At 44.6% G+C, this 12,347-nt stretch overlaps 1 protein-coding gene across 6 annotated transcripts in view; it reads right to left on the bottom strand.

Moving 5' to 3' along the window:
* ADGRG6 (adhesion G protein-coupled receptor G6) overlaps positions 1–12,347 on the bottom strand; it is a 168,840-nt gene that overhangs the window by 85,367 nt on the left and 71,126 nt on the right. For 4 of the 6 annotated variants that reach the window (XM_045011402.1, XM_045011400.1, XM_045011403.1 and 1 more), the window contains exon 4: positions 10,303–10,926. The exons of the other annotated variants lie outside the window; for them this stretch is intronic. In XM_045011402.1, the coding sequence (XP_044867337.1) occupies positions 10,303–10,926 (624 nt within the window). The remainder of the gene's footprint in view (positions 1–10,302; positions 10,927–12,347) is intronic. 6 annotated transcript variants of the gene reach the window in all.

Genomic DNA, 12,347 nt, shown 5'->3' with positions numbered 1-12,347 from the left:
AATCAGGAAAGACAAATCATTAAAAATGTTTGGTATATGATACATAATACTGTCATATCTCAAAATATATTAGGTCATGCACTCACAGGTCTTTTTCTGGTTTATCTCAGTGGGAAACCTGATATGCCATTTTGCTCAGAAGACTCATGTATGATAATTTCCCTATGTTGCTGACAACTCCAGGAAAGTCCTGCTGGCTTGCAAGTTTGGGTCATATCTAACAAGTACCTCCCATCTTCATGTTTTCCAAGATTTACGTAAGATTTAGCTACGCAGCTCCCTTTGAAATCATTGAGTAGTATGTGGCAAAATTCCACCCAACTGTTTAAAAATGTAGTAGTTAGTATGGCTGTAGTGCCTATGCAGAATTAATGGATAACAACATGGCAGCTTCAAGTGAGTTCTGAACTCCGTTGTGGCAATATAGTCTACCAGCTTACTAGTCAGAGAAATTCCTCTAAGGAGATACCAAGCAGATAAGCTGTGATTCAACCAGTTCCTGTGTGCAGGGTGTGGGCATGATTAATGTTGTGGTATGCATGTATAATAAACAGATAAAGACATCAGAATGTGCATTTACTGAATTAATCATATCAACATAAACATATTTTGGTGGCATGGAAACCCAACTACATATACAGTGACCAACTGAGCAAGTAATGGGGTAGCTGCATTCATTATATTTTGAATATTCCCGTGCTTCAGCTGCACATACAACTTTTGCACATTATGTTGAAAATAATGGGACCAAATAGCATGGCATACTCGATAATGCACATGTGCAGAAATAATACTAAATAAATACTAAATACTTAGATAAACAATATTTAAAAACCCAGCTTGTATGTGTAAAATGTGAATGGGCCAGATTTCTAGGTGAAGTATAGATGTTTTGTGCTATATGGCTGGCTCGGTCTGGCCCCAAAACCAGCATATCTTCCTGGGAGAATCACCTTAGTGCAAGAGCAGCAAAGAGTCCTGTGGCACCTTATAGACTAACAGACGTACTGGAGCATGAGCTTTCGTGGGTGAATACCCACTTCGTCGGAAACCCAACTACATATATGCATCCAACGAAGTGGGTATTCACCCACGAAAGCTCATGCTCCAGTACGTCTGTTAGTCTATAAGGTGCCACAGGACTCTTTGCTGCTTTTACAGATCAAGACTAACATGGCTACCCCTCTGATACTTAGTGCAAGAGGGTTCCTTTAGGCACACACCGCTGCAGAGAGGTTCTGATAGCACTACCTTTGCCTGCAGCTATGTTAGATGCGGAAAGAGGGTGTGTCCAGAGGAAGAAGGCATGACTGGGACACTTCTATGCCGCATCAATCCCTGGCTGCAGTTTTTGGCCTCTTCGGATTGTTAACAGCCAGTGTAAATTAGCACAGCCATAACAGAAGATCTGGTCCAATAAGTTTGGGGCTGCATTCTAAGGTTGCCAACTCTCTACTCGCACAAAACCGCACACCCTTGGCCTGCCATCTCCTCCGAGGCTCTTCCCCTTCTCTGAGGCCCCGCCCCCTCTCACTCCATTCCCTTCCATCTGTCGCTCGCTCTTCCCACCCTCAGTCACTTGCTTGTTTTCACTGGGCTGGCTCAGGGGATTGGGGTGCAGGAGGGGGTGAGGGTTCCAACTGGGAGTGCAGGCTCTGGGATGGGGCCGGAAATGAGAAGTTCAGGGTGTGGGAGGGGGCTCCGGGCTGAGGCAGTGGGTTGGGATGCGGGAGGGGGTGAGGGCTCTGGCTGGGGATGAGGGCTCTGGGGTGGGGCCAGGGATGACGGGTTTGGGATGCAGGAGAGGGATCCAGGTTGCAGGGTGAAGCCAAAGGGTTAAGAGTATGGGAGGAGGCTCTGTGCTGAGGCAGGGGGTGTGGGAGAGGGTATGGGCTTTGGGCCGGGGGTGCAGGTTCTGGGGTGGGGCCAGAAATGAGGGCTTCATAGTGTGGGAGGGGGCTCTGGGCTGGGGCAGGGGATTGGTGTGAGGGCCCCAGCTTGGGGTGCAGAATCTGGGTGGGGCTGAGGAGTTTGGGGTGTAGGAGGATGCTCCAGGATGGGACTGAGGGGTCTGGAGGGCGGGAGGGAGATCAGGGCTGGGCAGGAGGTTGGCTGCTTTGAGGGGTGAGGGCTACGGCTGGGGGTGCGGGCTCTGGGATGGGGCTGGGGATGAGGCATTTGGGGTGTAGGAGGATGCTCCAGGATGGGATTGAGGGGCTCAGAGTGCGGGAAGGGGATCAGGGCTGGGCAGGGGGTTGGGGCATGAGAGGGGTCAGAGGTGCAGGCTCTGGGAGGCGCTTACCTCAAGCAGCTCCCAGAAGCAGCGGCATGTCCCCCCACTGGCTCCTACGTGGAGGCGTGGCCGGGCAGCTCTGTGTGCTGCCTGTATGCAGGCACGGCTCCCGCAGCTCCCATTGGCCACCATTCCTGGCCAATGGGAGCTGCAGAGATGGCGCTTGGGGTGAGGGTGGCTTGCAGAGTCCCCTGGCTGCCCGTACACATAGGACCCAGAGTGGGGACATGCTGCTGCTTCCGGAAGCTGTGCAGAGCCATGGCAGGCATGAAGCCTGCCTTAGCCCCACTGCACCACTGACCAGACTTTTAACAGCCCAGTCAGCAGTGTTGATCGGAGCCTCCAGGGTCCTTTTTCGACTGGGCGTTCTGGTCGAAAACCAGACACCTGTCAACCCTACAGAATTCACTGAAGTCATTGGGAGTTTTGTGGTTCACTTTAATAGGAGCAGTGTTGGGCTCATTAAAAAAAACAACAACAGAAAAAGTAGGAATGAGAAGGTAAAACTTTTAAAATTGCCTAAGTGACTTAAGAGCCTAAGTACCATGAGAATTAGGATCCTACATAATTGCTGCAAATAGGATTTAGACACCTAAACCACCTAGATATTTTTGAAAATATTATTTCTGTTCTGTTCCTGCTAGGCATGGTGTGGTTATTGTTGTGCTGAGAATGAGCTAGGATGGAGCCAGGTGCTCATCACTCGGCAGCAGTGAACCCAGAGGTCATGCACCAGAGTGGGATACTGCTGGCTGGAGACCTGAGAGAATACAGGGCCAGGCTTAAAAGTATGCTGAAGTGTTTTTCCATGAAATAACTTGAAACCTCTGGGACGGTGGGATGAGTGATATATTTTTTATATAAGAAACTAAACTCCACCGAGCATCCTTTGCAAGCCACATGACATCCTGTGTGAAGCATTTTTACAAATATATTTGCTAATGTTAATAGGTTAATATAAAAACACCCTGAAAGCTGATCCCCTATTGGGTCTGTATCAGAGGAGGGTGGCTAAATAGCTCCTGAAGGTCACTGTAACTTCCCCTTGGCAATAGACCTCACTTTCGTATATTTTTTAAAGATAAATATGCCTGGGCACTATGCTAAACACACCCTTTTTTGTGTTGATCAAGCCTGGTTTTGGCCAGACCATATCATCTCTCAGTGCTCAGTAAAAGAAGATATGAGGATCTGAATGTCAACATACTTTGAGCTGCTGCAATATTTTCATCAATATCACCTAAGCATGTCAACCCTCTACACATCTTGCTTAATTCACTTTTTGGACTTAAAAGGGATGGCCAGTTATGACTGAACCAATTAATTTTTGTATTAATGTGGGTATAGGATAAGGACATATACTATTGGTATCAAATGCAGCTGACGATTTTATAGTGAAATGAAATGCAGGCCCATCTAAATGACGAGTAGCATTAGTGTGCTGTATTAAAAACCCAGAAAAACCCAGCACCACTATACAGTGGTAAGAACATGCATGTGAATCAAATTCTGAATGGAATATTTAACCAGTAAAAGGCACAGTTCTCAAAAGAAGGTTATCTGCAGCAATTTGCTGCTGCTCACTAATTCCATTAGCAAATGCTGTCTGAAAAGTCTGTTAACTGCAAATGAAAATAGAGCCCTTTGCGGAGCTCAATAATACAAGTGACATTCACATGCAAATATGCTGCATTCACTAGTAAGTGTTCAGACTGCTTTGTTACTTAGCTTCTTTCAGCTCCTTACCAAAGCATGAACATGGCAGGATGAATATCTCTTTTCTGAACAAACCCTTGCTTTGCAATTAAATGAATCCTTATCAGTAACATAAAGTAATCTCTCTAATGTTGCTAGTTCTTTGCCTGTCATTGATAGCCTGACTCATCAACTCTTATTTCAAAGGTTGGTTTGACAAAGAATTCTTTATTACTCAACAAGATGAGGAGAAGAGAAAAATCTTACAGGTGCATCCTCTGGGGTTTCTAGATGAGTTTTTGAGGTGGTATTTCTCACAGTACTTTTTCTGAGGAAATGGTGTAGTTGGGTAAGCCAGTAGTATTGTAATAATTTAGCACCCCTGGGAGAAGACTCCCCTGGAGTGCTTGGCCTTTTTGCACTCTTACCAAACAGAGTGTGGTGTACGTGGGTAAGGAGTCTACTCCTGTGCTCTTTCCACTGCACATACACTACTACTGCTTTCCCAAGTAATTTCTTAGGCCTGGTCTACACTAAGAAGGGGGTTCGAATTAGGGTACGCAAATTCAGCTACGTGAATAGCGTAGCTGAATTCGAAGTACCCTAATTCGAACAACTCACCCGTCCACACGCGGTGGGGTCGAACTCCGCGGCTCCCCCGTCGACTCCGGCAACTCCTTCTGCCGAGGTGGAGTACCGGAGTCGACCGCGGCGCTTCCGGAGTTCGAACTATCGCGTCTAGATCAGACGCGATAGTTCGAACTCCAAAAAGTCGAACTCTCCGCGTCGAACCGGCAGGTAAGTGTAGACGTACCCTTAGCTAACAAAACTTGTTGGGGGCAGAGCTTGTATCTTCACAATGTGTTTGTATAGTGCCTAGCACAGAGAAAATGGGGTCCTGGTCCTGATTATGGCCCTTGGCCACTATTTTAATATTTTAAATATCAAAACTAATACATATGTAAAACAGAGTATTAATGTATAAAACCTGGGGTCCACTACCATGCTAGTCTGATGAGTATTCATATTTATTTTTTACAATAATTTTACAGATGGGAGAAAAGGAACCTGCCATTGGTATATTTCAGTGACTATACTTTGTTTTAAAACCTGGAATAATGGCATTATTTCTGACAGGGCAGCATTAATATTTATTATGGCTGTCAAGCAATTGAAAAAATTAATCTCGATTAATCATGCTGTTAAACAATAATAGAATAACATTTATTTACATATTTTTGGATGTTTTCTACATTTTCAAATGTACTGATTTCAATTACAACACAGAATACACAGTGTACAGTGCTCACTTTATTTTTGGTTACAAATATTTGCACTGTAAAAAACAAAAGAAATACAGTAACTCCTCACTTAATGTCCTCCCGCTTAACGTTGTTTCAAAGTTACGTCGCTGCTCCATTAGGGAACATACCCGTTTAAAGTTGTTCAGTGCTCCCCTATAATGTCGTTTGGCTGACTTTACAAGGGAGCATTGACAAGTTCCTCTTCTCCGCCTCCTCCCCCTCCCTTGCTCCCTCCCTCCCAGCGCTTCCCCCACTGCCAAACAGCTGTTTGGCGGCGCTTAGGTCTTTCTGGGAGGGAGGGAGGGAGGCAGGGAGGGAGGCAGGGAGCGAGGGATTGAGCGAGCAAGCAGGGAAGCTGTCCTCCCCCCCGGCAGGCAGGGCCACCCGGAACGCAGGGGCTTTAGGGGCTGCAGGGCCCTGGGGTAAGAGGACCCCGGGGCCCTGGCCTGCAGCTCTAATGCCCCTTTCGGAATGCGGCCCTGCGACCACAGGCCGGAGGACTCAGGAGGAGCAGGGGCAGCAGTGCAGCCAGCGGCTGGAGAGAAGTGGTGCTTTCCCCTTCAAAGCGCCACTTCTCTCCGTCCGGCTTTGAAGGGGAAAAAGCCCCTAAAGCCCCTGTGTTCCGGGTGGCCCTGCCTGCCAGGAAGGGAGAGCTCCTAAAATCATGGCTCCCAGAATCGCGGCCATGGGGGCAGTGCCGCGCTGCACAGAGCCACCTGCACACCCCCTGCACCAAACAGGAGCTGCCCCAGGTAAGTGCTCTGCATTTCCTGCCTGCCCCAGGGCTGAGCCTCCTGCCACACCCCCACCGTGAGCGCCCTTCCACACCCTAACTCCCAGACCCCGCGCCCGACCCTGAGCACCCACCCGCACCCTTACTCCTTCCCAGACCCTGCACCCCACCCTGAGTGCCCTCCCACACCCTAACTCCCTCCCAGACCCCACACCCGCTCCTGAGCGCCCTCCCACACCCTAACTCCCTCCCAGACCCTGCGCCTCCAGCCCTGAGCACCAGGGGTAAGCCAGGGGCACCTCCACACCACAGTACAGTACAGTACTGTACAGTATACAGTATAATGCCTTTTGTCTGCCCCCAAAAAATTTCCTTGGAACCTAACCCCCCACATTTATATTAAATCTTATGGGAAAATTGGATTCATTTAACATCGTTTCACTTAAAAGTTGCATTTTTCAGGAACATAACTACAACATTAAGTGAGGAATTACTGTAGTATTTTTCAGTTTACCTAATACAAGTACTGTAGTGAAATCTCTTTATCATGAAAGTTGAACTTACAAATGTAAAATTATGTACAAAAAATAACTGCATTCAAAAATAAAACAATGTAAAACTTTAGTGCCTAGAAGTCCACTCAGTCCTACTTCTTGTTCAGCCAAACGCTAAGACAAACAAGTTTGGTTACAATTTGCAGGAGATAATGCTGCCCATTTCAATGTCACCTGAAAGTGAGAACAGGCGTTCACATGGCACTGTTGTAGCTGGTGTCGCAAGATATTTACATGCCAAATGCACTAAAGATTAATATGTCCCTTCATGCTTCAACCACCATTCCAGGGGACATGCGTCCATGCTAATGATGGGTTCTGCTCAATAACGATCCAAAGCAGAGCGGACTGACGCATGTTCATTTTCATTAACTGAGCCAGATGCCACCAGCAGAAAGTTGATTTTCTTTTTTGGTGGTTCGGGTTCTGTAGTTTCCTCATCCGAGTGTTGCTCTTTTAAGAATTCTGAAAACATGCTCCACACCTTGTCCCTCTCAGATTTTGGACAGCACTTTAGATTCTTAAACCTTGGGTCCAGTGCTGTAGCTATTTTTAGAAATCTCACATTGGTACCTTCTTTGTATTTTGTCAAATCTGCAGTGAAACTGTTCTTAAAATGAACATGTACTGGGTCATCATCTGAGACAGCTATAACATGAACAGGAGACATATAATTCTCCCCCAAGGAGTTCAGTCACAAATTTAATTATCAAATTTTTTTAATGAGCATCATTAGCATGGAAGCATGTCCTTTGGAATGGTGGCCAAAGCATGAAGGGGCATACGAATGTTTAGCATATCTCGCATGTAAATACCTTGCAACGCTGGCTACAAAAGTGCCATGTGAACACCTGTTCTCACTTTCAGGTGACGTAAATAAAAAGCAGGCAGCATTATCTCCTGTAAATTGTAGGACTTGTAGGCTCTAAAGTTTTCCATTGTTTTGTTTTTGAGTACAGTTATGTAACCAAAAAAATAATAATAATCTATATTTTTAAGTTACACTTTCATGATAAAGAGATTATACTACAGTACTTGTATGAGATGAATTGAAAAATACTATTTCTTTTGTTTATCATTTTTACAGTGCAAATATTTGTAATAAAAATAATAATATAAAGTGAGCAGTGTACACTTTGTATTCTGTGTTGTAATAGAAATCAATATATTTGAAAATGTAGAAAAACATCCAAAAATATTAAATAGAATACCAATTGAAATGTATTAAACAACGCAATTAATCATGATTAATTTTTTTAAACACGATTAATTGTTTTGAGTTAATTGCGTGAGTTAACCGTGATTAACCGACAGCCCTAATATTTATTTTGCTAGTGATGTAAGCTTGCATAGTTCTTTACAATAAACAAAGACAAGTTCCATGCCCCAAGCAAAGTTAGAAAACACAAAATGTACAGCTCCTTTGGTTTATGCTGAGGTTATCCAGAGATCTAGATGGGTGCTTTTGGTAAGGAGTTTACATAATACAAAACCATTAAGATGGTAAGGAACCAGGAAAGCTGAATGTGAGAAATCACTAGGAGAAGAATACTGTTCTTGTAGGAGTATAATTGTTTCTGTGGAAAGCCAATCAGTGTCATGTGTGTCTTGCAGGGGATGGTCTCCCTCTCTGCAGAACTGGAATTCAGAAGCAGATCACAGTCACGTACAAAGTATACATCTAGCCACACTAGGGTTGCCAGATGTTTGGTTTTTGACCAGAAAGTCTGGTTATAAAGGGGTCCTGGAAGTGTCCAGTCAGAAATACTGACCAGACACCAAAAGTCTGGTTATTGCGGGTGGGAGAAGAGGGCAGGTGCCAGGTCATCAACACACATCAGAGCCTGCTCAGCCGGGACGGCTCCTATCTGGGGACGGCTCCTATCTGCATCTCGTGGGCAGGCAGGCAGCAGACTCCGCATCAGGTTGCAGCTCCTGTCCCAGCCTGGGAGCAGAGGGAGCCCAACTAGAGGGGAGTGATGGGGGCGGGAGGGATTTTGAGAAGATCAAGTGTCTAGGAAGGAGGGGAGGAGCAGCAAGCAACTGGGTAGAGGAGAAACTGTGCAGTGGGGGATTAGGGGGGTGAGAAGAGGCAGGACCATGAGGTAATATTTGTCTTATGATGTGCAAAGGGAAGGGGAAGAACCAGCAATTTTAATCTGAAATGTTTCCTCTCCTCTTAATCCCTTTTGCCTTTATTTATTCTCCTTTCATTCTCTTCAGGTTTCTGGGGGGGGGGGGGAAAGGGGGTTGGGTTTGTTTTATTTTGTGCACAGATGCTTTTTATGGCACTCTTCACAGACAGCACAATGGATGTACAGCAAATGCACAAAGCACACACTGCTCCTTCCTACTGACTAGAGGGTCAGAGACCAGAAGTGCAGGCTAATGTGCCAAGTTGTCAGTTCAATTAATTTTTTTCTCCAAAGATCACCGTGGATGGACTGAAATCTACTGGCTCTTTTCCCACTCATGATTCTCTCTCATTTCCTGTGAGAAGAATGCTAATAACAAACAAGCCGTTTAAAAAGAAGTTTGAAATGGAAATTATTTCAAGCAGCGATTCAGTATTTTGGGGGGATTGATTTTGGGAAGATCCCAGAGAAAAAACTATTGTATCCCCTCTCAAAGTTTCCAGGTACGCTCAGAGTAAAAAACCCATGGAAGATAATATTTCCAGGTGCATTCTTATACCTTTACTCTATGATGACATTTTCAGAGTTGCATGAGGAATAAAGAGAAGGAATAAAGGAGGTGACACAGTGAGTGGATAGCTCTACTTCCTGCCTTGGTAGAAACTTGGAGCACTTTCTTTCCTGGAGATCTAGACAATTCTTGGATCATTAAAATCACAACAACTGTGAAAAGAATAGTACCTCTGGAACATCTTGATAATCTTTTCTTGCTGCAATGTCCTTAGAGAGACACAGCAATGAGTAGACTTAGGACTTGTGAATTGGGCCTGAGTAATCTTAGCTACAAAGCAGGAGAATCAGGGTGGCCCAACCAGCTTTCTAATGGTCCCCATCCACGCCTGCACTGAACAGAACTCTGGCACAGAAAAGAATATAACCTGCCTAGCTTTAAGCACTTGAGTAGTCCTACTGGTGTTTCAAGGGCTTAAAGCTAAGCACATTCTTAAGTGCTTGCAGGATAAGAATCTTAGATTGTAACCTCTTCAGGTCAGGGACTCTGGTCTTTATATGTTTCTGTAAAGTGCTCTGCATGCCTATAGCATTATACAGACAGTATTATTTCTACCTATTACCCCTTTTAAACAAACACCTTTTATCTTGCTCCACGTCTCCACAATCAAGTGTATTAACTAACTTGTCTTAAAATCACATTTAAACTAATGAATTTATGGAAAGGAAAGATCGGAGAACTTTTATTTACTTCTCTTATTACTTTTGGTCATTTATTGCTTCTGTCCTGAATAATACATATAAACCCCTCATTTATAAATTTAGTTTAACCTCATCAGTTGTCTTTTGAAGTCAGGCTGGATATGAGCTTTGATTAAACTAAAGGAACAGACACACCCAGGACAAAATTAATTTTTCGTGGAATGTAGCTGGCAAGGCTAGGACAAATGAGGTTGCCTTTTGGGAAGTGCTGCTGTCTGTAACTCTACACATGCAGTTTCTTGCTGTCATATGATACTTCAAGAACAATGCCATGGGGGAAAAAATTAACAAAAGCGATTCTGCCAAACATACTCACCACAACTTAAATTGTTTTCTGCTTTCAATGCTGAAGTTGGGATACTCCAGAAGTCATTTTCCCAGTCTACAATGTTTCCTTTCACATCACAGCTGAGGTTGGACAGCTTTTGGGAACTCATGGTGAAGTTCCAAAGACGAAAGTTGTATATGTCCCCATTTAAAGAGCTTAATTCATTGCTGTCAGAGCCCAACACCAATTTTCCATTGCCAGGGATAACCTGGCCAAGGGTACCTGAGCAGAGAACCGTGTGATAGATGCTCTTGCCATTTACACCTATAGTTCCAGAGAAGCCATCCCATACTATGCACAATTGTTCAAAAGTTTCTGTGAAAAAATCTCCATTTGAATTTGTCATGAGGACACTGTCTAGTATGCACTCTGTGCCTGAGATTGATAGGAAGTGGCCTTTTGTGGTCTTTCCAAAACTGAGGAGTTCTGTTGACATAGGATCACTGTAGGAGAAAGCCTTCCAGTCACTGGCATCATTGCTGGCTTTGGTTGCTTCAAAGCAGAGAGTGAACTGGCTAAGCACTGGCACTGGAACTGTTTTTGCCACAGACACAGGGTCAACATCTGGAGTTTGGGGGATGATGACTTTCTGATTCCTCAGAGAAACAGCAACTAGTACACACACATGCAAAAATCCATATATAAATAAATTTCAAAGGGAGATACAAATTGGTTTAAAGACAAAGATCCAAGTAATATTCAGTAAGCCAAACATTTAGAAGAATGCTTTTATCATTGAACTGGCCCAGTATTGCACGTTATAGTGCATTTAGCTTAGCAATACATTCAACCAAAAATGGGCAAAGATCATTTTAGTGCTGAATTACAGATAACTAATAACTCCTGAAGTTGAATTAAGTATATTAAACTATTAACCTCTAAGGCTGCATTCAAAACTCATGGCATGCAAGAAGTCATTTTTACAATTACTTTGCATTCATCTGGTAACTTGTAAAAACGCATTAGGCAACACACTACAGCAGTAATTTGAAAACATTTAATTTATTTTCATGATTTTTATTGACTTGTTTTTCACGAGTGCATTACACAACTGAAGCCTATGCCACATCTTTGTAACACTGTAGCAGAGAGTGCCTCAGCTACATTCCTTGGCAAATCAAAGGCTTTTTATTGCCAAACTCAACTAATGGGTTTTTGTTGGGTCTGAGGATTCTGTTCAATTTTTCTCAAGAGCAGTCTGTTTGAATGCTGCAAGCTAGTGTTCACAAATATTTATGCCCTAGTCCAGGGCTCGGCAACCTTTGGTCCCCTGGCGGGTTGGGCCGGTTTGTTTACTTGCCGCATCCGCAGGTTCAGCCGATCACAGCTCCCACTGGCTGCAGTTCACCACTCCAGGCCAATGGGGGCTGCAGGAAGTGGCGGATAGCACATCCCTCAGCCTGTGCCGCTTCTTGCAGCCCCCACTGGCCTGGAGTGACTCATCCCCCCCATTGTGCAGCCTGTCACAGGTAGGCTGGGCCTTTGATCCCTTCAAAGGGCCTGCTACCCAGTTACCATAGTCACTTCAAGGATTTTGTCCTCTCCTCGAGGACAATAGCAAGTAGTCATATTTTAGAGATAGAAACTTGGTTAAGCTTCCCCTTACAGAAAAAGGGCATTGTCATAGCTTAGTTGTAATGTAATTGTATTTACATTATAAGTAAGGTGAAATACCACATTACAAAGAATAGTATAAGAACTCAGAGCTGAGAAAGAGGGTGAAGGTTATTTATACAAATACTATTCATTGTGTGTTTGGGAAGGTCAAGAATATTGAGGGGCATTGGCTGTGTTGAAAAGGTATAAGAAGAGAATAAGCAATGTTAACACATTCAGTAAATTTGTTATGTCACTGAACAATTCTGATCTGCCTTGTAATATGACTCCACAGTGCTGGGCGGGAGCGGTGGTTGAACGTCAGAACCCCCAGGGCGGCTCTATGTTTTTCGCCGCCCCAAGCATGGCAGTCAGGCGGATTCGGCAGTGGTTCTGCGGGTGATCTGCCAGTCCCGCGCCTTCAGCGTACCCGCTGC

The sequence above is a fragment of the Mauremys mutica genome, chromosome 3, assembly GCF_020497125.1.
Source record: "Mauremys mutica isolate MM-2020 ecotype Southern chromosome 3, ASM2049712v1, whole genome shotgun sequence".
Taxonomy (NCBI): domain Eukaryota; kingdom Metazoa; phylum Chordata; order Testudines; family Geoemydidae; genus Mauremys; species Mauremys mutica.
Note: the sequence above shows the minus strand (reverse complement) of the source record. Positions and strands in the feature narration are given on the sequence as shown.